Genomic DNA, 25,685 nt, shown 5'->3' with positions numbered 1-25,685 from the left:
TGTCGCCATAAAAGTGCTGATGATGGTCTATGGTTGATCCTCTGAGTCTGCACATGTGGAAACATCATCCATGTACTTCAGGTCAGTAACACTAGGTAGGGTGGCTTTGGTTGAGACATGAGATTAAATAATTCCCGTTGGTTCTTTAGGTTAGCTCCACTCCAGTGGGGAGCTTGTTGGCAGTGAGGTGAAGCATTGAAGTGAGGTAGATCAAAAATAGTGTTGGGGCGATCATGCAACCCTCCATGACACCCATCCAAATGGGGAATGGGTCGAGTGGCGGAGCCTTGTGCCATTACCCTGACTTCCATGCAATCATGGAGCAGGCAAAGGATGGTGCAGTGAAAGTGGAGAAAGATGCTCCTCAATGCTTCCTGATTGATGGTATCAAATACATTTTTAAGTTTGAAGAAGGCCATTTACAGTTCTTTTCTCTGCATTTCTCCTGTAGCTGGCATGCTGTGAAAATCCGTTGTGCCCCTCCATGACAGGAAAATGCATTTTGATTCTGAAAGGAGTTCTCAGCCACAGGGAGGATGCAGTTGAGGAGGAACTTGATGGGGGCTATAGATAAGGTGAATAACAAGGGTCTTTGCACTAGGGTGGGGGAGTTCAAAACCATGGGACAAAGTTTTAAGGTGAGAGAAGAAAGTTTTACAAAGGACAAGAGGGGCAGCTCTTTTGCACAGTGAGTGGAATGAACTGCCAGAGAAAGTGGTGGATGCAGGCACAGTTACAACATTTCAAAGACATTTGGATAAGTACATGAATAGAAAATGTTTGGAGAGATATGGGCCAAATGCAGGCAAGTTGGACAGTTTCGTTTGGGATCACCGTCAGTGTTGACTAGTTGGACTGGAGGGTTTGTTTCTGTGCTCTATGGTTCTAAATTTGAGAATCTACATAAAGAAAAAGTGTTGGAGCTAATAATAACATTCACAACACTGGTACTTTACTTAATAGTGTTTCCTTTGTTAAACATATTCAGACTTATCAGTTATCTCCTCTAATTTTGTTCACCTACCTCAATACATTGCCTTTCTTCTCCTGTCCCTTTTAACTAACTATTTCTCATACAGAACTCATTGAATTGGAACCTCATATCGGTTTGTTATCTTTGTTTGAACTCTAACTAATCCAGCATTCCACATGTACTGTCAGAAATGTTGTGTGGACTTATCGATGTATTCTGCTGTGCATTCAGCATGTCTCTGTAACACCCATATAATATCCTATTATCTGAGAAGCTGCATTTGTATAGTATGATATAGATATATAATATCGTATGGTCAACTGAGACACGTAATTCTCTCCTTTTGACCATTGCCAAAGCTTTAGGTTACAGAAAGTGTATTAATTTTTCTTCACAGAATATTAATATTAGCATTCACTTTGCTAATTATACGCGAGCTCGCAAGATTTGCTCACATGATTTGAAAATGCTTTGTGTTAAATCCATCGGTGAATGTATTTGAGTTCTAAATGCTTGTTTCATATTGGTGGGCTTCTTTGGGAAAAGACATTCATCAAAATGGACGTGGACATTTCTGTTCCTTCGTTATACAATTATCTATATATATCTTCCTTGGTCAAAACAAAACTAACCATTAAAAGCCTCTAATATGCTGTCTGCTACAAACAGCAGCGTCTCCCAATATCACCTTGCATCATCGTCGCTTTTGTTACTCATTCGCCTTTGCCCCTGCATCCTGTGAGAGACCTGAGCTCTTGTCACACCCGCGCCCAGCGCAGTACCACCCCTAAACCCCGTCTCTCTGTAATCCCTGCTTATGTTTAATTAACATCTTCTGATGAAAGGTGTCCTGTCTCCAGTAATCTAGCCTGGCATGTTCAGAGTTTCTAATCTTTTGTTTTTGTGTTTTACTTCAAATTTTGATTTACAATGGACTGCAAATAGAACTATGTGTTAGAGGAAATAATGGTGTGCAACATTACAGTGAGTTGTGAGACGCTAATGAAAGAGAGAGCTTTCAGAAGAATCCCACCAGGCCTACTTTATTAATTTATGCTAAGCTTTTTCATTCACTGCTAAGAATCTCTTCGGAAAAGTTGGGTACATAAACATTAATCATTGTTCTGTTGGTCAAAGTGTCGATCGAGCAATGAATGGATGCGCGCTGTCAATAAGATATCCTTTCTGTTATTGATTTATATGAAACCTTTTGTCAGGGAATGGTTCGGCATTCCGCGTCTTTGTAATATGGATGTGGGGAGTAAACAATGAAAGATGCTTAAGCCCAGGTTGCCTCTTGTTAAACCACTGGGATGAAATGGAAACACTTAATCGTTTGCTCTGGGGTTGTTGGGTTTTTTTTCCTCTATGTCGGTTGACGCAGGTTGGCAGCGAGCTGACGCACAGAAGTGGATTTGCATGGAGTCCACCTCCTGAAAGCTGACAGACGAGCTCCAGTCTCCACCGTCCGCAGAACAGCACAGCTCAGTCCAGAAGCCAGAGCCGCTCGGGCTGCGCTCTCCAAGGTGCTGAAACCGACTCCGTGTTCATCTGCGGGCAAATCGTGCGCTCTTCGGGTTGGAGAGCACCGCCAAAAGACTTTCCCCTCGCCCAATATATCTCCAACGATGACTGTTAAATGTGCAGCATTTGTATTATTTCTCCAGGCGTTTGTCCTGGTGTCACACCAGATCCATGCATTCCCTACACCTGGAGGACTGAAAGGTAGGTCCAATTTCAGATGTATAAAAATAACATCACGTTCTCACTCGACCAACAGATTGGACTATTTTTATCATGTCGTCTGTTAAGACGAACGTAGTTGAGCTCATCTTTTGTTGGCTATTCAGTCAAGTATTTTTTTCCGGGCAGTGTCTTTTGTATCTTCGAGTTCTGTTAACCAGGCATCTCTGATTCTGTTGCAGTACAGCTGTTGTGCGAGAGGAACACTGCAATTATTTCCGAATTATCAATTTTTTTGCGAATAAATGTCGTCAGATTGCTCCACCCAGTGTTGACTTGTGTATTGCGATTACACTAAAATCTCTTCAATATATTAGAGACTGTTACCGGCTTGTAAATATTTCACATAGACTTACTAAATATCACGGTTGGTGGGGGTGGAGGGGCGGTGGCTGGTAGAGGGTCTTCCCAAGCTTTGGGAGAAAGGTATAACATCAGCATGGTTAATCTGGTTATGTTAGATAAATTCTAGTCTCATAAATTGAGCGTCTAAATAAATTTACTAATAAGATTGTGTTTTAAATTCGTTATTATCAAGGCGGACTCGGGCCAATGGGTAATTATAATTATATTTGGGATAAAGGCTTCTGAAAGCTGTTCTGATCTCAGAAAATAGTTGAAAATGGCTAAACTATCCCTTGTCAAGCCTTCATCAATAATACTGCCACAGTTCAATCCTATAATGTGTAATAAAACTAACCAGCACACTTGCTGGTAACGTCGTAATAGGTCGTAGGAGGACTGTTCACTGAACTTGGTCACAATTTGTCCGACAATTGATAGGGATTTGCTTAAATCCGGTTCTTAAATGTCAACGTTCTCATTGTTTCAATTTATAGCCGAGGGTCGGTTTAAACATATGCTGTTCGATCAGTAACCAAGTCTTTGTCAGATGTAGGGAGCATTGTGTGCATAGAAATATGCTTTTAATATTTCACATTCACAGGTACAATCATGTGTATTCTATTTATTTCAGACAAAACTGAATACAATAGGGAATTATCAGCGGAAAGACCGGTGGAGGAACAGGTAAATGATTTCCAAATGCTAATGCATTGCCTCAGAGAAGAAAACTGATAAGTTGTTTCCTATTTTCGCTTAATTACTTTTTATTAGTTCATTGAATATACTCACAACCTGTTCACTAGCTTTGGTGTTCCCTATTAAAATCTGATTGAAAAATGACCGCGTTGCAATATCTTATTTAATTATCGTCCTTTCAAGACAATAAAGGGCAAATAACATCTGGTGTCACTAAATATTATTTCTCCTCCCGGTCTTCCTTTATTGGATGTTTTCAAGTGGATTTGGGGCAAAACTACTAAGAAGCCGATGTTAAACGTCACTTTCGAAATGTTATTTTTTCTCCAGATTGCTGAAGCTGGACAGACCAGTCAGACAACAACTACAGGTATTTATTGTTGTTATTATTTACATAGACTGTACAAACAAAAACAGGCCTTTCGCTCCAAATGCTGATGTTTGTCCCATACTCGAACCGAATGATACACCATAACTTCACAATTAGGACGCCTCATTCTTTGCAATTTGATCCTTTCAGATTGGCCTTTCCTTTCACCCCAGCCTAGGCAGCATTGTCTTCAGATCCTTTATTAGTGCAATTCACCTGTATGCTATCCTTTCTGTTTGCTTTTCACAAGTCTATATCCAACCAAATGTTGAGCCTCCCCTCCTAATCCCACCCTCCATCCTTCAATTTAATTTCCCTCATTTCTATTTTTGAAAAACAGTGAGACATCAAAGGCGCTATATAAATTTATTGCTATGCTTGTATCTTACATTCTTTAGCTATCAAAAGCCTGGGATTCCACTTTTCACCTCATGTTGAATTAATGCCTCTCTAGATAACCAGTCCCTGCAAAGGAATGACTCAGCAGTGGATGACTTCCTCCTGCTCAAGTCTTTGGCAGAGAAAGAAAGAAGTCAGAAGAGAGACCATGCTACAAAAACCCATCCGACTGGTTCCTCACCACCCTCTGGCAATGCAGACTCAACCAAAAGCAGAAGGCTAGTGGAGGACTATGGCGATTCCACCAAAAATGCAATGGATTATGAAAATGAAGGTCTTGTTGGTTCAGTTGAAATGGTTGTCTTCCTTATATCTGTGGAGGGGGGTGGACAGACTTTCTTTCCTAGGGTCATTAGTCAATCTCTGTGTTCACTGCGGTTAATATACTTTGGATTCACCATAACTGTTCTCAAATAAATGGTAAGCCTTTAAACATTATCCTAATCCCGTGACCTTTGTCCTTACAGATGACCCCGATGGTCTTCATCAACTGGACGGGACACCTTTAACAGCTGAAGACATTGTCCAAAAAATCGCCAACAGGATTTATGAAGAAAACGACAGAGGAGTTTTTGATAGAATCGTTTCCAAGCTCTTAAACCTTGGTCTGGTAGGTGTCTGAACTCATAAGAAAAATCCAAGACATATTTCCTATAATCAAACAAGAAAACAAATGTCTTGTCTCAACATCATAATAGGCAGTGACAACATGATTTGAATGGTACATTAATACTGCATTGATTCAACTGAATGATTTCAAAGCTTTTCTTCCAGATCATTGTAGGTTTACTGAGAGCTAACTGGAACAACATGGGTGCCCTGGAGAGGAGAACAAACAGTTGCAATCATATTTAATGTAACAACTGAGAAGACATGAAATATAGACTGAATGATTCAAAGCTTTGTGATGACACAATTCAAACCATAAAACGGATATTGTTTTATTATCAGTTGAACAGCTCCTTCTGCATTAGTGAGTGAAACAGAGCTAACATTTCAAGTCAAATATAACTCTTTTTGGAATGCAAAGAAATGTTAGCTATTTCCCTCCCCATAGAGGTTCAAAGACCTGCTGAGTTTTTCCAGCACTTTCTGTTTTTATTTCCAGATCTCCAGTATTCACAACATTTTACTTTTAAGATTAGTCAGGGTGTTTGATTGCCTTCCAAGAAAATGTGCCTGTTGGGTGAGAGTAGAATCAGACTCTCCATGGCTAAAGTATTGTTTAAATATCACTTAACTTACAAATGGAGATGGCCCATTTGGCTGTAGCACTAGAAGATGCCCAGTGGCTGTGAAACTCTATGGGAAGAGCCAGGGCCTCTTGGCAGGAGGTTGATCAGACAAAAGAGAAAATGAAACTAAATAGTTTCTAAATAGTTTAACCCTATTTAGATGCTGAATTGTTCTTGTTACAGATAACAGAAAATCAGGCTTACAATCTGGAAGATGAAGTAGCAACAGCTCTACAACAACTTATTACTGATGAAGCTCGTAAGAATGAAGTGGAGGCTGGAAATATTGATTACCCAAGTATGAAAGTAGATGATGATTTGAATGAAAGAGAAGAAGAGAAAATGGTAAGTTCATTAAAGTTAATTAAGGGCATACGGCATGCTCCATGGTCTGGGGTGGACAAAATCGGAAGTCACCTGCTTGGTCCAACAGGTTTATTTGAAATCATAAGCACTGCTTCTTCATCAGCTGAGCATCATCATGTCAGACTCCAGCTGATGAAGGAGCAGTGCTCCAAAAGCTTGTGATTTCAAACAAACCTGTTGGACTACAACCTGGTGTTGTGTGATTTCTGATTTTGTCCACCCCAGTCCAACACCAGCACCTCCACGTTATTGCTCATAACTCCTTTATCTGTGGACAAAACACTGCTCTATTTGGAGTATAATTGACTGTTCATGGCTAAAATCATTTTGAAACCTCAGCTAAAGAATGGAAGTGGCTTTTCCAATAATACAATGAGTTCATCACTAAGCATTTCCCTATTGATCATAGACTGAAATCCCAGACGGTGCCAGGTTGCATATTAGCAAGTTTTGAGAAGATTTGTAGCTCAGGTTGAGGTTCTGGATGTGAGTTTGCTCGCTGAGCTGGAAGGTTAGTTTTCAGACATTTCGTCACCATTCTAGGTAACATCATCAGTGAGCCTCCGATGAAGCGCTGGTGTTATGTCCTGCTTTCTTTTCATCTGTTTAGGTTTTCTTGGGTTGGTGATGTCATTTCCTGCTTTGGTGATGTCATTTCCTGTTCTTTTTCTCAGAGGATGGTAGATTGATTTGGAGCCAATGTGTTTGTTGATGGAGTTCCAGTTGGAATGCCATGCTTCTAGGAATTCTCGTGCGTGTCTCTGTTTGGCTTGTCCTAGGATGGATGTGTTGTCCCAATCAAAGTGGTGTCCTTCCTCATCTGTATGTAAGGATACGAGTGATAGTATGTCATGTCGTTTTGTGGCTGGTTGACGTTCATGTATCCTGATGGCTAGCTTTCTGCCTGTTTGTCCAATGTAGTGTTTGTCACAGTTCTTGCAAGGTCTTTTCTAGATGAAGTTTGTTTTGTTTGTTGTCTGTATAGGGTCTTTTAAGTTCATTAGCTGCTGTTTTAGTGTGTTGGTGGGTTTGTGGGCTAGCCTGATGCCAAGAGGTCCGAGTAGTCTGGCAGTCATTTCGGAAATATCTTTGATGTAGTGGAGAGTGGTTATGGTTTCTGGGCTTGTTTTGTCTGTTTGTTTGGGTTTGTTGCTGAGAAATCGGCGGACTGCGTTCATTGGGTACCCATTCTTTTTGAATATGCTGTATAGGTGATTTTCTTCTGCTCTTCATAGTTCCTCTGTGCTGCAGTGTGTGGTGGCTCGTTGGAATAATGTTCTAATGCAGCTTCGTTTGTGGGTGTCATCCACGTAGCAGACCCAAAGTTTGGGTTGGATGATTGGCAGAGCTGTTTGTTCGAGTCTCTGCATTACTGCCTCTGCTAAGAACCCTGATATCGGAGATCCCATGGGTGTACCGTTGGTTTGTCTGTAGGTTTTGTTATTGAAAGTGAAGTGGGTGGTGAGGCATAGGTCCACTAGCTTGATGATGTTGTCCTTGCTGATGAGGTTGGTGGTGTCTGGTGTATGTGTCTTCGGTTCTTCTTATATTGTAGTCAGTGTTTCTTTGGCCAGGTTGATGTTGATGGATGTGAACAAGGCTGTTACGTCAAAGGAGACCATTATTTCATCCTCTTCTATCTTGGTGTCTTTGATTGTGTTCAGGAATTCTTGGGTGGAGCGAATGGAGTGGCGGGAGTCTTCTACTAGGTGTTTTAGTCTTTGGTGTAGTTCCTTGGCTAATCTGTAGGTTGGTGTTCCAGGTAGCGACACTATGGGTTTGAGGGGGGCTCCTGGTTTGTGAATTTTTGGTAGTCCGTCGAAGTGTGGTGTGTTGGATCTACAGGATCCTGTGCGTCTACAGGAAAACAACACATATGGACCAAATACTGAATTACAGGAGCAACCATCCCAACACCCACAAACGAAGCTGCATTAGAACATTATTCCAACGAGCCACCACACACTGGAGCACAGAGGAACTAAGAAGAGCAGAAGAAAATCACCAATACAGCATATTCAAAAAGAATGGGTACCCAATGAACACAGTCTGCCGATTTCTCAGCAACAAACCCAAACAAACAGACAAAACGGGCCCAGAAACCATAACCACTCTCCCCTACATCAAAGATATTTCCGAAATGACTGCCAGTCTACTCGGCCCTCTTGGCATCAGGGTAGCCCACAAACCCACCAACACACTAAAACAGCAGCTAATGAACTTAAAAGACCCTATACAGACAACAAGCAAAACGAACGTCAGCTACAAAATACCTTGCAAGAACTGTGACAAACACTACATTGGACAAACTGGCAGAAAGCTAGCCACCAGGATACAGGAACATCAACTAGCCACAAAACGACATGATCCACTATCACTCGTATCCTTACATACAGATGAGGAAGGACACCACTTTGATTGGGACAACACATCCATCCTAGGACAAGCCAAACAGAGACACGCACGAGAATTCCTAGAAACATGGCATTCCAACTGGAACTCCATCAACAAACACACTAGCTCCAAATCAATCTACCATCCTCTGAGAAAAAGAACAGGAAATGACATCACCAACGCAGGAAATGATATCACCAACCCAAGGAAACCTAAACAGATAAAAAGAAAGTGGGACATAACACCAGCGCTTCGTCGGAGGCTCACTGATGATGTTACCTAGAATTGTGACGAAACGTCTGAAAATGAACCTTCCAGCTCAGCGAACAAACTCACATCCAGGTTGCATATTCTTAACCAGCATCAAGCTAAAGTTACTGCAGTTGACCTTGACACCGGTGTTAGGAGGGAGAGACATCCCCAGGTATGTTCAGCCTTGAGTGCTAAACATTGAGTCCAATTGGATATGGGCAAAAGTGCATGCTTAGCTGTAATCAGCTCATAATTGAATAACAAAATAACATGGCACACAAGGGCCATTTTGATGAGCTACTAGAGAAGACATTTAGTGCTCACACAATCAGACTCTTTATAGAATCAATACGTTGAGAAGATAAGGAGAAGAAAGTAAACTGAAGAACATTGTGTAAATCATGAACTTGTAGTAGTGGCCAAATGAGATTATCATAAAAACTACTGCTGGGTTGTTGGCAACACATATACAAATATCATTGCAAGTGAACATCATATGTACAATGTGATAGAATTACAATAAGAATACAAAATCAGAAAGCATCGATGATTTAATATTTATCAAATAACATTTTTTCAAGGAACCAATTATTACAAGTGTAGCATATATTATTAGCCACAAGACTAATCGCATCATCCCTCTTGAGTTGGACAATAAAGCACAGAGTTTCTCATTCTCAGCTCCTCAGCAACTGCACAATAGCAATCATATCAACCAATCAGACTGTGTAATCATCTTTATGATTTATGGAATATAAGTAATAGTTCAGAATTTCAAAAGGCCAACAGCAATCCTGTGTTTATGTGGAAGTTTGCCTTCATTAATTAATTTTGCATAAAATGTAAGGTACCAGCCATAGTTCAGTAGGTAACAATCTCACTTCTAAGTTAGAGGATATTGCAATCAGCCCCCACTCAAGTGACATGTGCACACATTCTAGACTGCCTAAGGCAGCAGTGCAATAATGGTGCCAGCTTTCAAATGAAAAATTAAACTGAGATCCTATCTGCCCTTTCAGATGAATGTCCTAGATCCTGTCATACTTTTTAAGAAGAGCAGGGATGTTACCTTGTTAGTTCTTTATCAATATCATTCAAGCAGATTATCCAGTAATTTAAGCTATTTGTGAGACTTTGATGTGTGAAAATTGTCTTCCACATTTATCTTCATTGGCGTCCACATTTCAGGAGCAAAATATTTATTGTTAAGAACAATTGATTGTGACACAATTCCTGGATGATATTCTGAGGTAATGAAATGTGTTCTTGGAAGACAAATTTGTTTTCCTTCTCAATCAGTGCAGTTTAAAGTGCAATTCAGCTACATTGTGGCACACTTCAACGAGTAATATATGGGTTCAGGATATGCCCATCATTTTGTTCTCTAACCCAAAACACTGCAGCAAGTTGGTTAGCAGAGACCAAATACTTCCTCAGTGACATGGACCAAATGTCCACAAGATTTTTCATATACCTTCAGGTGGAACAGATTTCAGAACTTGCTTCACTTTTAAATGGGAACAATGCTCAGTGCAGGACAAAATACATCCAACAACAAAAAATCTAGTGCAATGCCCTATGTTTTAAAAGCAATACCTGTATATTAATTATAATATTGCCTACATTTATATGCACAACATCATTTTGTATCATCAATATTGCAGATATTTAATTACATTTTTACTATTATGAGACAGTTATACTATCATATTTGAAAGAAAAAAAAGCTGAATTTACGTCAGAGATATTTCACATTTTTAAACTTCCCGAGCCATTTCCAATTTATGACAGTGAATGAGCCAGATTGTGTTCTTGCAATTTTGCCAATTCCCTTTTTTAACCATTTGCCAAACTTTCATTCATAAGAGGAAATGACTTGTTCCTCTCTTCTGTATTTATATCTTCAATGTATTTCTTACCCAACAGACAATCAGTGTTACTGATGACCTGCTTCATTAAGTTAAAATCATGAAGGGTCTTCAATGGAAAATGTTGATACCAACCTGTTTATTTCCATTTCAAGATTAGTAGTGTGTCAAATATTTACATGCATGGATTTCACTACAAAAACGAAAGAACACTGTCTAATCAGCTATTCTGAGATCTCCGTAAATAGCTTAATGAAATATTGGCATAGGTCACAACTTAGGAGCAACTCTGAAAAAAAATACAATTTGCATGTAATGTATCCCTTGCCCAAATGTTTGTCTATCAGACAGGCAATTGGGTAGAACAGGCATTATTTCTACTTTTGTAATGAAATTCGGAAAGGCAATTTCCCTACACACTAGAGATGTCCTCTGTTGGCTATTGGGGTTCCAGAGACAAATAGTTTACCTTGATTTTGTTAGCTCCAAATGTCCCCACCTCCACAGCTTCCTGGAGAATGGTGTTACAAATTTCTAATACTTTTTATGTGGATCTTGATTTCACGCCTGAATGGTCTCACTCTAATGAAAAGACATTTATTACTTTTTTACTTTCTTGCATTCCATAGAAGATCAAAAAACTTAAGAATGAAGAGGAGCTTGTGAAGGGGAGTGATGGTACTCTAGGCAACAGTGGGGTCTCAAACAATAATATAAATCAAAGAAGCAGTGTACTTGTTGCTGATGACCTGAGTGATCTTCAATATTTCCCAAACTTCTACAACCTGCTGAAGAGTTTGAACACAGGTAATTCAGATTTTAGGGTAGATCCAGTTGTGGAAATAGGAGTGCTTGCCATTTGTGGTAATAATGTAAATTTCCAGTGACTGCCTCTGCACAATTAAATGGGTAAGGCAGGATGTTGCTGTCCAAGGTGCCATACTCCTCCAAAAGCTGCATGAGAATGATGACTTACCAAGAGTCTCACTATTGAAATGTTTGGAATGATATTAAGTTGCTGCATTATGCTATTATATACACACTAATTTCACCAGAAACTCTGAAAGCTTGCCCATTCCACAGTAATAGTAAATTTTTAGTCTTCCGTTATACTGACATGTAATTTTCATTATTAAATGTTAATCATTCTCGCATGAAAAAATTGCTTTTACACATTTTTCAATAAATTAATTTCATGCCAGTTATGTGAAATTAGATTTTCAGAGAGAATGTTCAGTTGTTATCAGCTGAAATATTTAAAAGAGAATTGTATTTGTATATTTGAAATTTATTGGCATACTCTGTGGTAAGTACTGCAAGAAATATGTTACAGAAAATTAACCTTTAAAAGAGTAAAGTTTCGTTCATTCATAGTTTAATTACTTCTGGAAACATAAAAATGTTTTTGTTTTTTTTGGTTTGATCATTTATTTCCCTTTAATCCTTCTTTTGCTTTCTATACCTGATTTAACATTGAATCAACTATTCCATCTAATTGTCTCTGTCTCTAGTTCAGATTCTGTGCTGCACTTTAACTATACTTTACCCTGATTCAGTTAATCAAAGACACAGTGGCTGGTTTCTTCGTACATAGCCTGCATTGCCTCCGGAGTTGTCATACTCTTGTCTGTTGTCTCACAGGAACAGGCATACAAACATCTGTAGAAAATCTATGGGTAATGTGCAAAAGGGAAAAAAGGCTGGCACCAATCATTCATTGCTGACCACAGAATTTGGTCCAAATATAGTCCCAGAAAATGAATTGGTGCTTTAATAATTAATGTTGTCTGATATTATTGTCAGATTGTTGTGTAGCCACTCACCAAAGCTAATTGGTAGTGATAGCCAGCCTGAATGTGGAAAATAGTAGAAATCGTACACTTGATGTCGGAATTTAACAATCCATCCCTTCGCAGCAATGAAGCCTTGACAGCTATCAATATAGTCACATGAAAATGGTAAGCCATGTTTAGCTACATGCTATGAATGAGCTTTTGTGGAAAAAATTGCACTTAATATTTATGAGCCAATAGTTTTCTGTTCCACATCATATCTGGGGCATTAGCCCTGTCATTTAAAATAAAAAGTAAGATGTGAGCATATGACTTAGGAGCAGGAATGGGCACTCATGTCAAGCTTCCTCTAACTTCAATGCGATCATGTCTCTCTCTAACACACACACACACACACACACACACACACACACACACACACACACACACGTTGCATGTTAAGAGTCCAAAGACATGCAGGTTAAGTGGATTGGCTATGCTAAACTGCCTGTAGTGTCCAGCTTAGGTGGATCGATCATGGGAAATGCAGGGATAGGATAGAGAATTGGGTGGGGTGGTCTTCAGAGAGTTAGCATGGACTTGTTGGGCCGAACAGCCTGTTGCCACACTATAGGGAGTCTAAGAATCTAACGACCTCTGCCTCAAAAAAAAATTCACATACTTTACTTCCACCATTTTTTCAGGAATATTTCCAAATATTTCCAAAGATGCACAACCCTCTGTGAGGGAAAAAATGTTCTCTTCTTCTCTGTTTAAAATGGGTTACTCCTTATTTTTAAACTGTGTTCCCTTAGCTCTAGGTTCTTCCACAAGTCGAAACAACCTTTCAACATGGATTTTATCAAAACCCCTTTAATCTTTCATGGTCCAATCAAATGGGGAGGCAATGGCCTAGTGATATTGTCACTGGTCTATTCATCCAGAAACTCAGTTTACGTTCTAGGAACCCGTATTCAAATCCTGACATGGCTGAAACAGAATTTTGAATTTGTGTCTAATGATAACCATTAAACCATTGTCAATCATTGTGAAAAACCCACCTGATTCGCTAATGTCCTCTAGGGAAGAGTATCTAAGATCCTTTTGCCTCATCTTTAGCCACTGAAAGAGTTCTGGAAGACTGGAGGGTGGCTAATGTTTTTCCATTGTTTAAGAAAGATAGCAATGACAAGCCAAGGAACTACAGGCAAGTGAGCAAGTGGTAGTCAAGGGAGAGCATGCTAAGGGACAGAATCAAGCAACATTTGGATATTCAAGGTCTGATCAGAGATAATCAGCATGAATTTATGTACGGGGATTCATATCTGACAAATCTTTTAAAGTTTTTCGAAAAGGTAACCAAGAGGATAGATGAGGGTAGGGCAGTGAATGTTGTCTACATGGACTTTAGTAAGGCCTTTGACAAGATCCCAAATAGCAGCCTAGTCATGAAAGTTAGGTCGCATGGGATCCAGGGAGAGCTACCTAATTGGATTCAAAATCGGTTTGATGGTAGGAAGCAGAGGCCAATGGTTGAAGCTTGTTTCTCAGGCTGTAGGCCTGTGATGAGTGGTGTACCACAGGAGTCAGTGCTGAGGCCTTTGTTATTTGTTATTTACATAAATGATCTGGACGTGAATGAGCAAGGCATGGTTAGCAAGTTTATGGATGATACAACATTAGGAGGTATCGTTGATAATGGAGAAGGTTATCAAAAATTACAGAGGGATCTTGATCTGAGGGGGAAGTGAGCTGAGGACTGGCAAATGTAGTTCGATACAGGTAAGTGTGAGGCGTTGCATTTTGGAAATTCAAACCAAGTTAGGACTTGTACAGTTAAATGGTAAGGTCCTGAGGAGTGTTGTGGAACAGAGGGACCTAAGAGTGCAAGTACATAGTTCTTTGAAAGTGGCATCACAGGTAGACAGGGTGGTGAAGAAGGCACTTAGCATGCTGTCAAGGCATCGAGTATAGGAGTTGGCATGTTATGCCACAGCTGTATAAGTCATTGATGAGGCTGTACTTGGAGTATTGTGTACAATTTTGGTCACCCTGTTACAGGAAAGACATAGTTAAACTGGAAAGTGCGCAAAGAAGATTGACGAGGATGAACCTAGAACTAATAGGCCTGAGCTAAAGGGAGAGGTTGGCCAAGATAGGACTTTATTCCTTGGAATGTAAGAGAATGAGGGGTGACCTTATTGACGTGTTTAGAACCCTGAGGGTCATAGATAGGATGAATGCACTTTGTCTTTTTCTCCAAGGATGGGGAATTGAAAACTAGAAGGCATAGGTTTAAGGTGAGAGATGATACATTTAAGAAGGACCTGAAGGGAAACCTCTTCACATAGACAGTAGTGCGTATATGGAATGGGCTGCCAGAGAAAGTGGTTTAGGCAGGTAAACGTTTAAAAAAACATTTGGATAGTTTCATGGACGAGAAGGGTTTAGATAGATTTAGATGGATTTTGAATAAATGCAGGCAATTGGAACTAGCTGAGTGGGCACCATGATCAGCATGGACCAGTTTGGGTTGAAGGACTTGTTTCTATGCTGTCTTACTATATCACTCTACCTGGCCTAATGTGGTTGACTCTTAATTGCCTTTTGGACAGTTAGGGATAGGCAAAAAGTGCTGGCCTAGCCAGAGAAACCCATGTTCTGAGAGTGAATAAAAGAAAAATGCCTGTTATTCTTAACTCAAATATACAAGCCTAAGATGCCCAACCTTTCCCTATAAGCCAACTCACCCATTTCAAGATTAGTCTAGTAAACCTTCTCTGAATTTCTTCCACTACTTCTTTCCTTCCATAAGGAGACCAATACTCCAGTTGTGATTTCACCAATACCCTTTATTACTGAATTATAATCTTTTTGTATTCATTTTTCCTTACAATAAATGCCAACATTCTATCAGCTCTTCTAATTAATTGCTGTACCTGCACAGTAATCTTTTAGAAGCTTAGAAAATAGGAGCAGGAGTAGGCCATTCTTTCCTTCAAGCCTGCTGTACCATTCACAATGATCATGCCAGATCAACCAGCTCAATAGTCTGTTCCTGCTTTTCACCCATATCCTTTGATCCCTTTAGTTCTGAACCTACTTTGTGATTCATGCACTTGGAGGCCTAGATTCCTCTGCTTATATCTCAGTTCTGCAACATCTTACCATTTAGATAAGGTTTCTTTTTTTAAAATGTTTTCTTCCAAGTTGGACAATTTCACATTTTCCCATATAATAATCAGCTTGACAGACCTTTGATCACTCAATTAATCTATCCATATCCCTTTGTAGCCTTATGTCCTCTTCACAACTTCACTGATCATACCTTTGTCCCTTCACCCAAGTCATTTGCATAAATTTTAACCAGTTAAGGTCCCTACGCTGATCGCTGTGGCACACTCATTGTTATATCTTTCCAATCAGAAAATATTTATGCTGATTCTCTGTTTCTTGTTTGCTTGCCAATCTTCTATCCATGTTATTATGCTACCCTCTACATGATAACTTTCTGAAATAACCTTTGATGTTGACCATTTTCAAGCGCCTTCTGGAAATCTTAAGTACGGTACATCCACTGATTCCCTTTTATCTATAGTGTGCGCTATTTCTTTAAAAAACTCAAAATAATGGTTAAACACGTGATCCCTCTTACAAGAACCTTAGTGATGATCTGAAACTTTTCTAAGTGTCTTGCCGTAATGTCTTTAATAATAGCTTATGACATTTTCCCTATGACTTATGTAAGCTAACTTGCCTGCGGTTCCCGGTTTTCTGTTCCCCTCTCTTTTTGAATAAATGAGTTATGTTCTCTAACTCGTATTCTCATGAAACTTTCCAGAAATATAAGGAATGTTCAGAAATTAAAATTAATACATCAACTATCTCACTTCTTTTAAGGTTCTAGGGTGAAATTAATCAGGACCTAGGGACTTCGCAACCTACAGGATACGGAGAATGTGCGACAAAATCAATTTTGTTGCTTCCCTTTGCTGTTTTAAAAATCCCTTTGCTGTTTTAAAAATTGAGATGTGCCTTTTAAGTGGTCATTATGTTTCCGGATTTGTGGAAAACTGATGCTGTATACAAGTTTTACACAGCACATCTGATTTTGATTTTGTTAACACAGAACAAGATGCAAAGGAGAAAGAAACACTAATAACCATAATGAAGACATTAATTGATTTTGTGAAGATGATGGTGAAATATGGAACAATAACACCTGAAGAAGGTGTTTCATACTTGGGTGAGGATAAATTTACTGCATAGAAAAATTGCTCCATTATGATCAAATATGAACTTTACTTTTCACAGTGACAGCAAATGTGATCCCTGTAAACTTTCTATGAATAAACAAATATAGGTGCAGCATTTCACCTGTTGGTTCTTGTTCAATTGCTTTTGAAGTTCAGGAAGTAAGTTTCTCCTTAAAGTTATTTTCTACCTCTGTAGAGATTAAATAGACTTGCAATGTTAATAGTGTATAGTCAGTTCAAAGGAGGGAACTCAATGAGCTCATTTTCACATATTCATGTTTATGTGTTTGAAATCTAGGATTAATATCCAACTGGTGTTTTGATCAGTGCTCTAACTCCATTGCAGTAGTGACATTATTTAAAAAAATAGAGAGCTGCATACTATTTCAGGGCAAAAGTTGAGAAAGAAATTGCCCAACAGATGATAATTTTTTTCTTGAGCATAAACCGAAAGAACTGCAGATGCTGTACATCAGGAATAAAAATAGAGGTTGCTGGGAAAGCTCAGCAGGTCTGGCAGCATTTGTAAAGAAAAAAAAAAATCAGAGTTAACGTTTCAGGTCCGGTGAACCTTCCTCAGAACTGAGGAACTGCCAAGATCATTGACCTGAAACTGAAACAAAATGTGAGTGAGAACAGGGAATAACAAAGGGTCAGTGAATGAGCCAAAAAATGCAGTACAAATGTTTTCTTGGTTGTATGACAGAAATGTTAGAAGGATATTCCCAAGTAAAAGACCAGTATTCCAGTCTTGCCTAGACTTCAGCTTCAGACAGAAGAGTGAGGAGAGGTTAGAATGAAAAAAAAAAGTTTGCATAAAAGCATCATAGAAGTCTAACAATGGAAGAGAATGGAGTTGAAGTCAGGCAGGAGTAGAGCTGTGAATTCTTGACAGAAAATAAATACGAAATGTAGCAACATCAGAGATGGAGTCAGCAGCTGTTGAATGGATTTGTAAGAAACTCAAATAAAGCATGTCTGAAAAATTGGAAGAAGTACAGGTTTTTTAATGCCTTTATAAGAAAAGATCAAATTATAGTGATTCAGGACTGGAAACATGTTTCATTGTGATGAATGTAGACTAAAATGATTTGTTAAGAGGATTGAGTTGGATGATTAGCTGCCAAGGTCATTGACATGAAACTGAAACAAAATGTGAGTGAGAACAGAGAACAGGGAATAACAAAAAGGTCAGAGAATGAGCCATCAAATGCAGTACATATTGAGCAATTTGAGACTAAGTTAGATAGCAGTGAACACAATTTTCAGTCAGAAATGGCTGGCATCAGCTATCCAGGGTTAAGAAATGTATGAGTCAATGATAAATGCTTCACCGTAGTTCCAGAAGTATGCAATATAAATGTGACACTAAGATCTATACCAACAAAATATCACAGATAAAACGAAAAATGTCAGAATTAATAACGGTTCCTATAATCTTGGGAAAGTATTAACACTAGTAAATGGCCTGCATATTAGTTTGATGAACGATGCTACACTTGGTAACTTTGTAGTTTTCTACGTTAGGTACTAGTCATTCTACAGCAAGGCTTCCCCAACTGGATAGTGACTGCTAGAACCTCGGTGGTGTAATGAGACAGGAATTTGTGGTTAGGAACTCTGCGGCAGCAATGAATGCTGTAGAGGTCAGATAATGTGCTAACAGCTGGAAAACTTATTTAAATTGATGTGTTTTTCTAATGGTGGGTGTGACCTAATAGATAGATCTCTTTGGCTTCATTGTTGCCGCTGATGCAAAGGAGTGTGAAAATGTTGGCTCTCCATCTTCGGTCCGCCTCCCCCTCTCTCCCTATTTATTCCAGTTCCCTCCCCCCATCCCCCTCTCTGATGAAGGGTCTAGGCCCGAAACGTCAGCTTTTGTGCTCCTGAGATGCTGCTTGGCCTGCTGTGTTCATCCAGCCTCACATTTTATTATCTTGGAATCTCCAGCATCTGCAGTTCCCATTATCTCTGAAAATGTTGGCTTTTTTTTAAGAATATAATGCTGCATTTTAAAGACTTACGATATATTCCAGCTACCACTGAGCGGACACAAGCCTGCACCCTCCCAAACAAACAAGCTCAATGACTGTGTGATCACCCATATTTTCATGCTGAGATCACAAGACATGGGGCAAGTAAACAAAGCTACAACATTTGGGAAGTGCTGCTTTAGTGCGACTAAGTTTACTCTTGTCCATGTGCAATGATTTTACTTCACAAAAGTGTTGAGACACAGAAGGAGGCCATTGTGTCTTGAATGCCTTAATGAACATACCTCCACCTCATTTCCAGGCAATGCATTCTTGCCATATTATGTGAAACATCCTGCCAGGGAAAAATAAAGACAGAAGATGCTGGAAATCCTCGTCAGATCAGGCAGAATTAGTGGTGAGAAAGACACAGTAAAGGGACGATGGAAGGTCATTGACCTGAAAGAATGACCCTGGTTTTCTCATCACTGCAGGGTCATTCTTTCAGGTCAATGACCTTTCCTCATCCCTTTACTGCGTCTCTCACCACTAATTCTGCCTGATTCGATGAGTATTTCCAGCTTTACATTGACTCAGTTGCTTCAGTGCCAGGAACTCAGATTTGATTCCACCCTCAGGACTCTGTCTGTGTGGAGTTGCACGTTCTCCCAGTGTCTGTGTGGGTTTCCTCCCACAGTCCAAATACGTGGGTTAGGTAGAGTGCCTATGCTGAATCGCTCACGGTGTCCAGGGATGTGTAGGTTGGGTGGATTATCCATGGGAAATGTGGGGTTATGTGGATAGGGTAGGGGTTTGGATCTGGGTGGGATGCTCTTCAGAGAGTTTGTGTGGACTCAAAGGGCTGAATGGCCTCCTTCCATACTGTTGGAATTATATGATTCTTTACAGAATGTTCATTTATGAACAATTTTAAGTTGCAAAAAATGAATTGTAATGACATATGTTGATAAATTGAAGACTATGAATATTAATAGTACTGCTTGCTATTTCTCAGGTGTGATGTAGGAGAAAGAACTTTGTTCTTTTAAAGCAGGAAACCAATCGACATGAATGTTTGGCGCTAACCCAATTTAGGGTAATTTTACACAAACTCTGGGACAAAAAAAGTTTGAAGAACTGAATGATCATTTCTGGTTTTTGACTTTCTTCTGCTCTTACGCAGAAAGGATATCAATATTTTGATAGTGTAAAATAAAACAAGGGCATCTGACACCTTCAGGAATCAATTTGTATGATGCATAATATTAGATTCCAGCCCCATTGCTATGCTACTCTGTTACAAATCCAATGTATAATATGATCAAAGGCACTTTGAAATATATTACAGCAGGGGCTATTAATTACTGTTTCTCTCTCAGCTCAACCAATGTGTTTTAGGTTATAGCTATTTTCTAATTATTCTAACCATATGAAAAATTACAGTTCTTAGGAAAGAAGAAGATGATTATGCTTGATAGAACAATCATGTCAACCAATGAAAGATTGGCAGATTGAGTTCCTCAATTGCCATTTATACTGCCCACGGTTTCATTTCCTGTCAGTCATCATCTTGAAATTGCATGCTTAGAATAAGCAATCACTTCCTTGAAATGCTTTCCATATGTAATTCAAAGTCACTTGAAAGTATCAAGGCAAGCCTCTGCTAAGTATGATTACAATAATAAGATGCTGCACAGTTAGAAATCAACTGTAATATTAAAGCGTGTGCAGCAGTTGAAGGTGAAAGGGAGAGCCAGCAAATAGTCATATGATACAGTTCACAAGGCCTGCACAGTTCCATTTATTTTCATCTGCAAAGTAATAGTGTGATAATGGCTCACCAAAGGGAAATTAGGAACTTAGTGCATTGAATCATACAAAGGGGATCACTATGTTATGCATAAAGAATTTGCAGAGCTGCTATTTCTTCACAATTAAAAGCACTAAGTTACCAGCATATTACTTTGAAATTCACCTTCATACCACAAGGGCATACAGAAACATGATGGTGCCATTGGTAAATATAGAACATACTCACTTTACTGGAAAACATATCAAATGCACATTAAATATTAATTTTGTTGATGGAAAAGCTTTGAAGTTGAACCTTTAAAGTGGAGCACTTTAACAGAGCTGTCTCTATCATTACTTAGTAAGAGTAGTGTTTTTAACTGCATGTTTTCAATTGTAATGCTGCCCATGATTTCCAGATGTATTTATTGAAAGACATTAAAAGCAGAAATGTACATGTTCAAAAAAAAGTCTTAAATATCAGTCCACTGACTGTTTCTGTTTTTGGCATTAGTATTGTTAATGTAACCAATAGTTAATAAAGAGATTATAATGGACTTAGTCATGACCGCATATGCATCATAAGTGTTGGCTTCACTCAGTTGGCAGCGGCTGTCATTACTGAGCTGGAATACCAAGGTTTTCAGGTTCATCCCAGAGGCTTGAGCTCATGTTTGTACTGACACACTAAAGCAGCACCAGCTTTGTTGCCATGGTTCAAAAAGACTTTCAGTTGAAGTCCTATGCCCCATTGTGTCCGTTCTATTGAGCATTAAATATCTTATGGCATTGCTTGAGGACCAGCAAGGTCTGGTTAACATTCTTTTCTCACCTTATACTACAAAATACCTTATTACTATAAAACAAAAATTAATTGTAGTTTACTCCAACTCAAATGTTTCAGAATATTGTAGCATACAAACTAATTGCTACATGTGTTATGTAATGCATTTCACTACTCTTCAAAGTTACTGACAGCCTTTTTAAAATGTGAATGGAGTTTCAGGATGTCACCAATTTGGTGCCACACAAGGAGGAGATGAAGGATAGTGTAATTCTTAAAAAAAGGCAACAAATTGCATTAAAAAAAGAACTGGTTATAAAAAAGGAAACAGTGCAAGTTAAGGGCAATTTCTCAAGGTGGTCAGAAATAGTTAAAAATGGCCAGTGTTTTCTGCTGAGAACCACATCTGCTCACATCGAATAAAGACATAGTTCCACATATTGGTCTTAAATGGCCAACTTCATCTAATTATGATCAGAGATAATGGGAACTGCAGATGCTGGAGAATCCAAGATTACAAAGTGTGGAGCTGGATGAACACAGCAGGCCAAGTAGCATCTCAGGAGCACAAAAGCTGATGTTTCGGGCCTAGATCCTTCATCATATAATTATGAGCCTGCTTGTAGATCAATCCAGCCTGCTTCCAGTGAGTAAGGAATCTGAAAGAGGTCTCATTAGGCATAAAACTAACTGAGAGAAATTTGGTATAGAGCAAAAGAAAAACTTTGTCTTTTCACAGGAGGCTGACAAGCTGTCAAGTGCACAACTGATGTTAATAACTGAGCCTGTCTCTCTGTTAACACTTACGAAAACAAAGTTGCTGCAAAAGATCAGCAGGTCTGGCAACATCTGTGAAGAAAAAACACAATTAACATTTTGTGTTAATTCTGTTTTCTTCACAGGTGCTGCCAGGCCTGCCAAGCTTTTCCAGCAATTGTGTTTTTGTTCCTGATTCACAGCATTCATAATTCTTTCGGTTTCTATGTTAACACAATATTTTAATAGATTGATGGTTGCAGGATTCAAGAAAAGATGATATTGAAACACAGCAGAAATGCTCATATGAAGGATATTTGGGCAAAGGGGCAGTTTCTGAACTGCAATGTCAGTTTAATTCTATATAGATGATGTCTTTTGAGACAGCTCTGAGTAATATCATAAGGCATAATATAAATGCAAGTTTCTCTTTAATTGTTCATCATGCATTCGTATAACATTTGTACTCAGTGATGGGACTTGTATTTATTTTTCAAGTTTCTCAGATTACCTTTTGCCCAAAAGTGATAAATGTTATTGTTAGAAAATGGAACACTTTCTATTTTGTGCAATTAGTACCAGATTAAACACCTCCAAACTTGACTGAGGGCATTTATATGGATAAATAATTTCAAATTGCATATTTGTAAAAGTAGTGTCTCTGGCCTGAAGACAAATACACCTGATAGCATTTTTTCATCTCTCATGCCAACTATTGTCTTACCCTTTTGACTGAAGTTGCCAATTTAGTGCCCATTGTTGCATAGTTGGTGCTGGTTTTGTATTGTGGTCCCACTTGCATTAGAAACCTGACTAATGTGGCAGAATGTACTTCATAATAAGAATACAAGAAAATCCAGGATTTGGTCCTTCAAACTTTTCTCTCTTGCACACTAGCTCTCTTGTCATGGAATCTAGATTATTAAAATAACCGTAATTTTTGTTTTGTAATTTATTTCAAACTTATAGCTCTGCAAGCTAAATAATATTCGTTAGAACATTTATAGCCAGATGGTTAACGTGAGTCTGAGATGGATTTGAACATAGATATCAGACGCGAAAGGGTGGCAGTCTTTAACACCTCCTCTGTCTTTATGCATCTCAGCACATTTAATAGACTCCTGTAATAATAATGCAATAGGCCACTGAATTGGAAAAAAAAGTTGTTGTTTGCTGCAAGGTATGTAATTCTTCAAATAATAATTCTATGTTTTGACTATGAGCAAAATCATAAACATTTATAACGTTTAAACATATTAAGCCAGTGTACAGATTTACTGAATCATATTTTAAATTGCAACCCATTTTTGAGTTACATTAAATATCATACATTTTCCAAAAGACTTTAGCTTTTTTAAAACTTTCAAGTAAAGCTCCAGCACAAATCACAAAGTGCCAATTTCTCCATTAAAATGAATAGACAGTTCAGCAAATTGTAGCAGTGCAAAGGGTTTTGATTAAAAATGGAAAGCAAAATGTAATCTCTCCAAACTTACCTTGCAGTTGGGGTACAAAATTAGTTATCATGATAAACGAAGCATTCCAAAAGCATATACCCAGAGATTTTTTTGTACATTGACCAAGATCAGTGAGTCGAACTACAAAGGCTAAATGCTCATATTACAGCTTTCTCCAGAGGATGCTAGTTGCTATAGGAACTGAAGTCACAGGATTGTATGATTCTACAAGAATCAGCGGATAAATACTTCAGTTGCTTAGATACTGAGGCTCTATTTACGTCCAGTGTGTCTACTTAGAATTCAGTTGTGCTGAGCAACTTATGTGATTCAGTTGTTTTCAGGTCCTTAAATGGTTTGTGTTGAAAGAATAGCTTTAATTTCAATTTGTAGCAATGTCAATTACACTGGCAGCTTCTAAATTAAACTGATTTATTCCTGTCATTATCCCCAAGATGAATAGTGAGGTGTTAAAATGAAGGTAAATAGCTGTCTAACCATCCTATTTGCTTGTATACAGCTGTGAACTAGTCATTATAATTAATTGCATTTGTTTTTAAATTAGATTGTGTGTAACACATAGTAAGTTAAATGTGAATCCCTTAGCCAGGAAGTATATATTGCGATGGGGAGGGGGAGGTTGGGCAAAGAATGTTGAAATAGACACTGATATTTGAGATCTGCAACATTGGAATTGTCTCTCTCTCTCTTTCTCTGGAGACTTGAGCATCTATTGGAGAAAGGGCATCAATGTAATCTATCGTTTGGAGAAGCTTTGTCTGTTTCTTAATTAGTGCATCTGAGGTTAGAGAATGCTCAAGTCCTCACTTTGAACCATTTGAGTTTAAATCTAGAGCTAGGAATGTCCATCCGATTCAGCTTAGTGTGTCAAAAATAGTGGGGGGGGGGGGAAAGGGGGAGTTGTGTATTAACAGGGGGAAAAGGTCTTGTGGCACTGTGGTACTGTTCCCTACCTCTAGCCCAGTTTCAAGTCCTGCTTTCCCAAAAAGTGTGTCATAACGTTTGAATAGGTCGATGAAAAATGATTTGTCGGGGGAGCCTACTATTTATTTCTGAAGGCTTGGGCAAGGCATCAAGGTGATGCCGATACTGATTGAACCCCAATAAGGGAATGTGGATGGAAAGTTAACAACTGCAGAGCAAATACTCCGTTGGCTGAGTTTATGTATGGTATAGAATGTTTAATTTTACAAATTATTTGAGGGTTACAATGAGGTTTTTCTGTGTGTTATATGAATAGAAGGGAAAGAAGATTTGAAAAAGGCTGCTTTTTGACTAGAAACAAAATAATTATCACTGATCCCAAACTGTGAACAGATCGCCTAGTACTGTATGTTTACAGATTGTTTGAAAACACTCTGATTCACTTTGTATTTTGTCAAAATTAACTCTGTTTTTCTACAGAAAATTTGGATGCAATGATAGCTGTACAGACAAAGACAAAGTTTAGTAAAGGCAAGGCTTATCCTATGAGTAAGGAAGCAGCAGGTAATATTCAGATCTAAAAGTACATTTTTTTAAAAGAATTGAAACAAGTATATTGTCTCACAGGAGTATAACTTCTGCACAAATAGCATGTTTTGTGCTAAACTAAGGACTTTTATTTTTAAACCAGATCACAGCGAAGACATAGACAGCACCAAGAGTGATTTTGCCAAGCCACAGGAAGAGTCTGCAATTTCTGAGGATTCCACAAAAGAAGTAGAAAAAACAGAAAATTCTAAAGGTGCAAATTTTCCGTTTCCCTCGAGCCGACATTCACTTCACAGGGACTGAATAAATGAGACCAACCATCCTAATGCCTATTAAAATCCTCAACAGGAAACCGTTCACAGGAGATTGCAAGCAGCTAATGTCACAGAAATTTGCTGAGGCTAAGATGACAGTTTTTAATTATGAAACATTATACACACACACACACACACACACACACACACACAAAAAAAAATCTAATTTCCCTGGACATTAAAGGGCTGATTTTTTTTTTAAATCCTAAAAGTACAAAGATCAGTCAGCATCAGAACTAGGACAGACGATCTCTATTTAAAATATCAGCTAATTCATAACGTGTTGTGCTTTTCCGGCATTTAAGATTTCTGCTTGTCTGTGCGATCTCATCACAACAATTATGGAGCTATTATCTAAGGGCTCACTTGATTTTTTTTTTTACAGAAAACAAAATGTTTCAAAACAATGCATGCACAAAAAAAAATCATTATTTAAACATAGCCATT

General features: G+C 38.6%; 1 protein-coding gene across 2 annotated transcripts in view; it reads left to right on the top strand.

Moving 5' to 3' along the window:
* The first annotated feature begins 1,830 nt into the window (after positions 1 to 1,830).
* The window catches only part of scg3 (secretogranin III), a 29,371-nt gene continuing 5,516 nt past the window's right edge, over positions 1,831 to 25,685 (top strand). Inside the window, exons 1-10 of one of the 2 annotated variants that reach the window (XM_048562618.2) lie at positions 1,835 to 2,698; positions 3,693 to 3,745; positions 4,088 to 4,127; positions 4,582 to 4,800; positions 4,994 to 5,136; positions 5,945 to 6,106; positions 11,271 to 11,448; positions 16,543 to 16,659; positions 24,856 to 24,939; positions 25,067 to 25,177. In XM_048562618.2, coding sequence (XP_048418575.1) covers positions 2,602 to 2,698; positions 3,693 to 3,745; positions 4,088 to 4,127; positions 4,582 to 4,800; positions 4,994 to 5,136; positions 5,945 to 6,106; positions 11,271 to 11,448; positions 16,543 to 16,659; positions 24,856 to 24,939; positions 25,067 to 25,177 — 1,204 coding nt within the window. In that variant the 5' untranslated portion in view covers positions 1,835 to 2,601. Of the gene's footprint in view, positions 2,699 to 3,692; positions 3,746 to 4,087; positions 4,128 to 4,581; positions 4,801 to 4,993; positions 5,137 to 5,944; positions 6,107 to 11,270; positions 11,449 to 16,542; positions 16,660 to 24,855; positions 24,940 to 25,066; positions 25,178 to 25,685 lie in introns of both variants that reach the window. The other variant, XM_048562619.2, reaches the window with a different exon arrangement.

This window comes from Stegostoma tigrinum, chromosome 33 (genome assembly GCF_030684315.1).
Source record: "Stegostoma tigrinum isolate sSteTig4 chromosome 33, sSteTig4.hap1, whole genome shotgun sequence".
NCBI classification, from domain to species: domain Eukaryota; kingdom Metazoa; phylum Chordata; class Chondrichthyes; order Orectolobiformes; family Stegostomatidae; genus Stegostoma; species Stegostoma tigrinum.
This window is presented reverse-complemented; position numbering and strand designations above follow the sequence as displayed.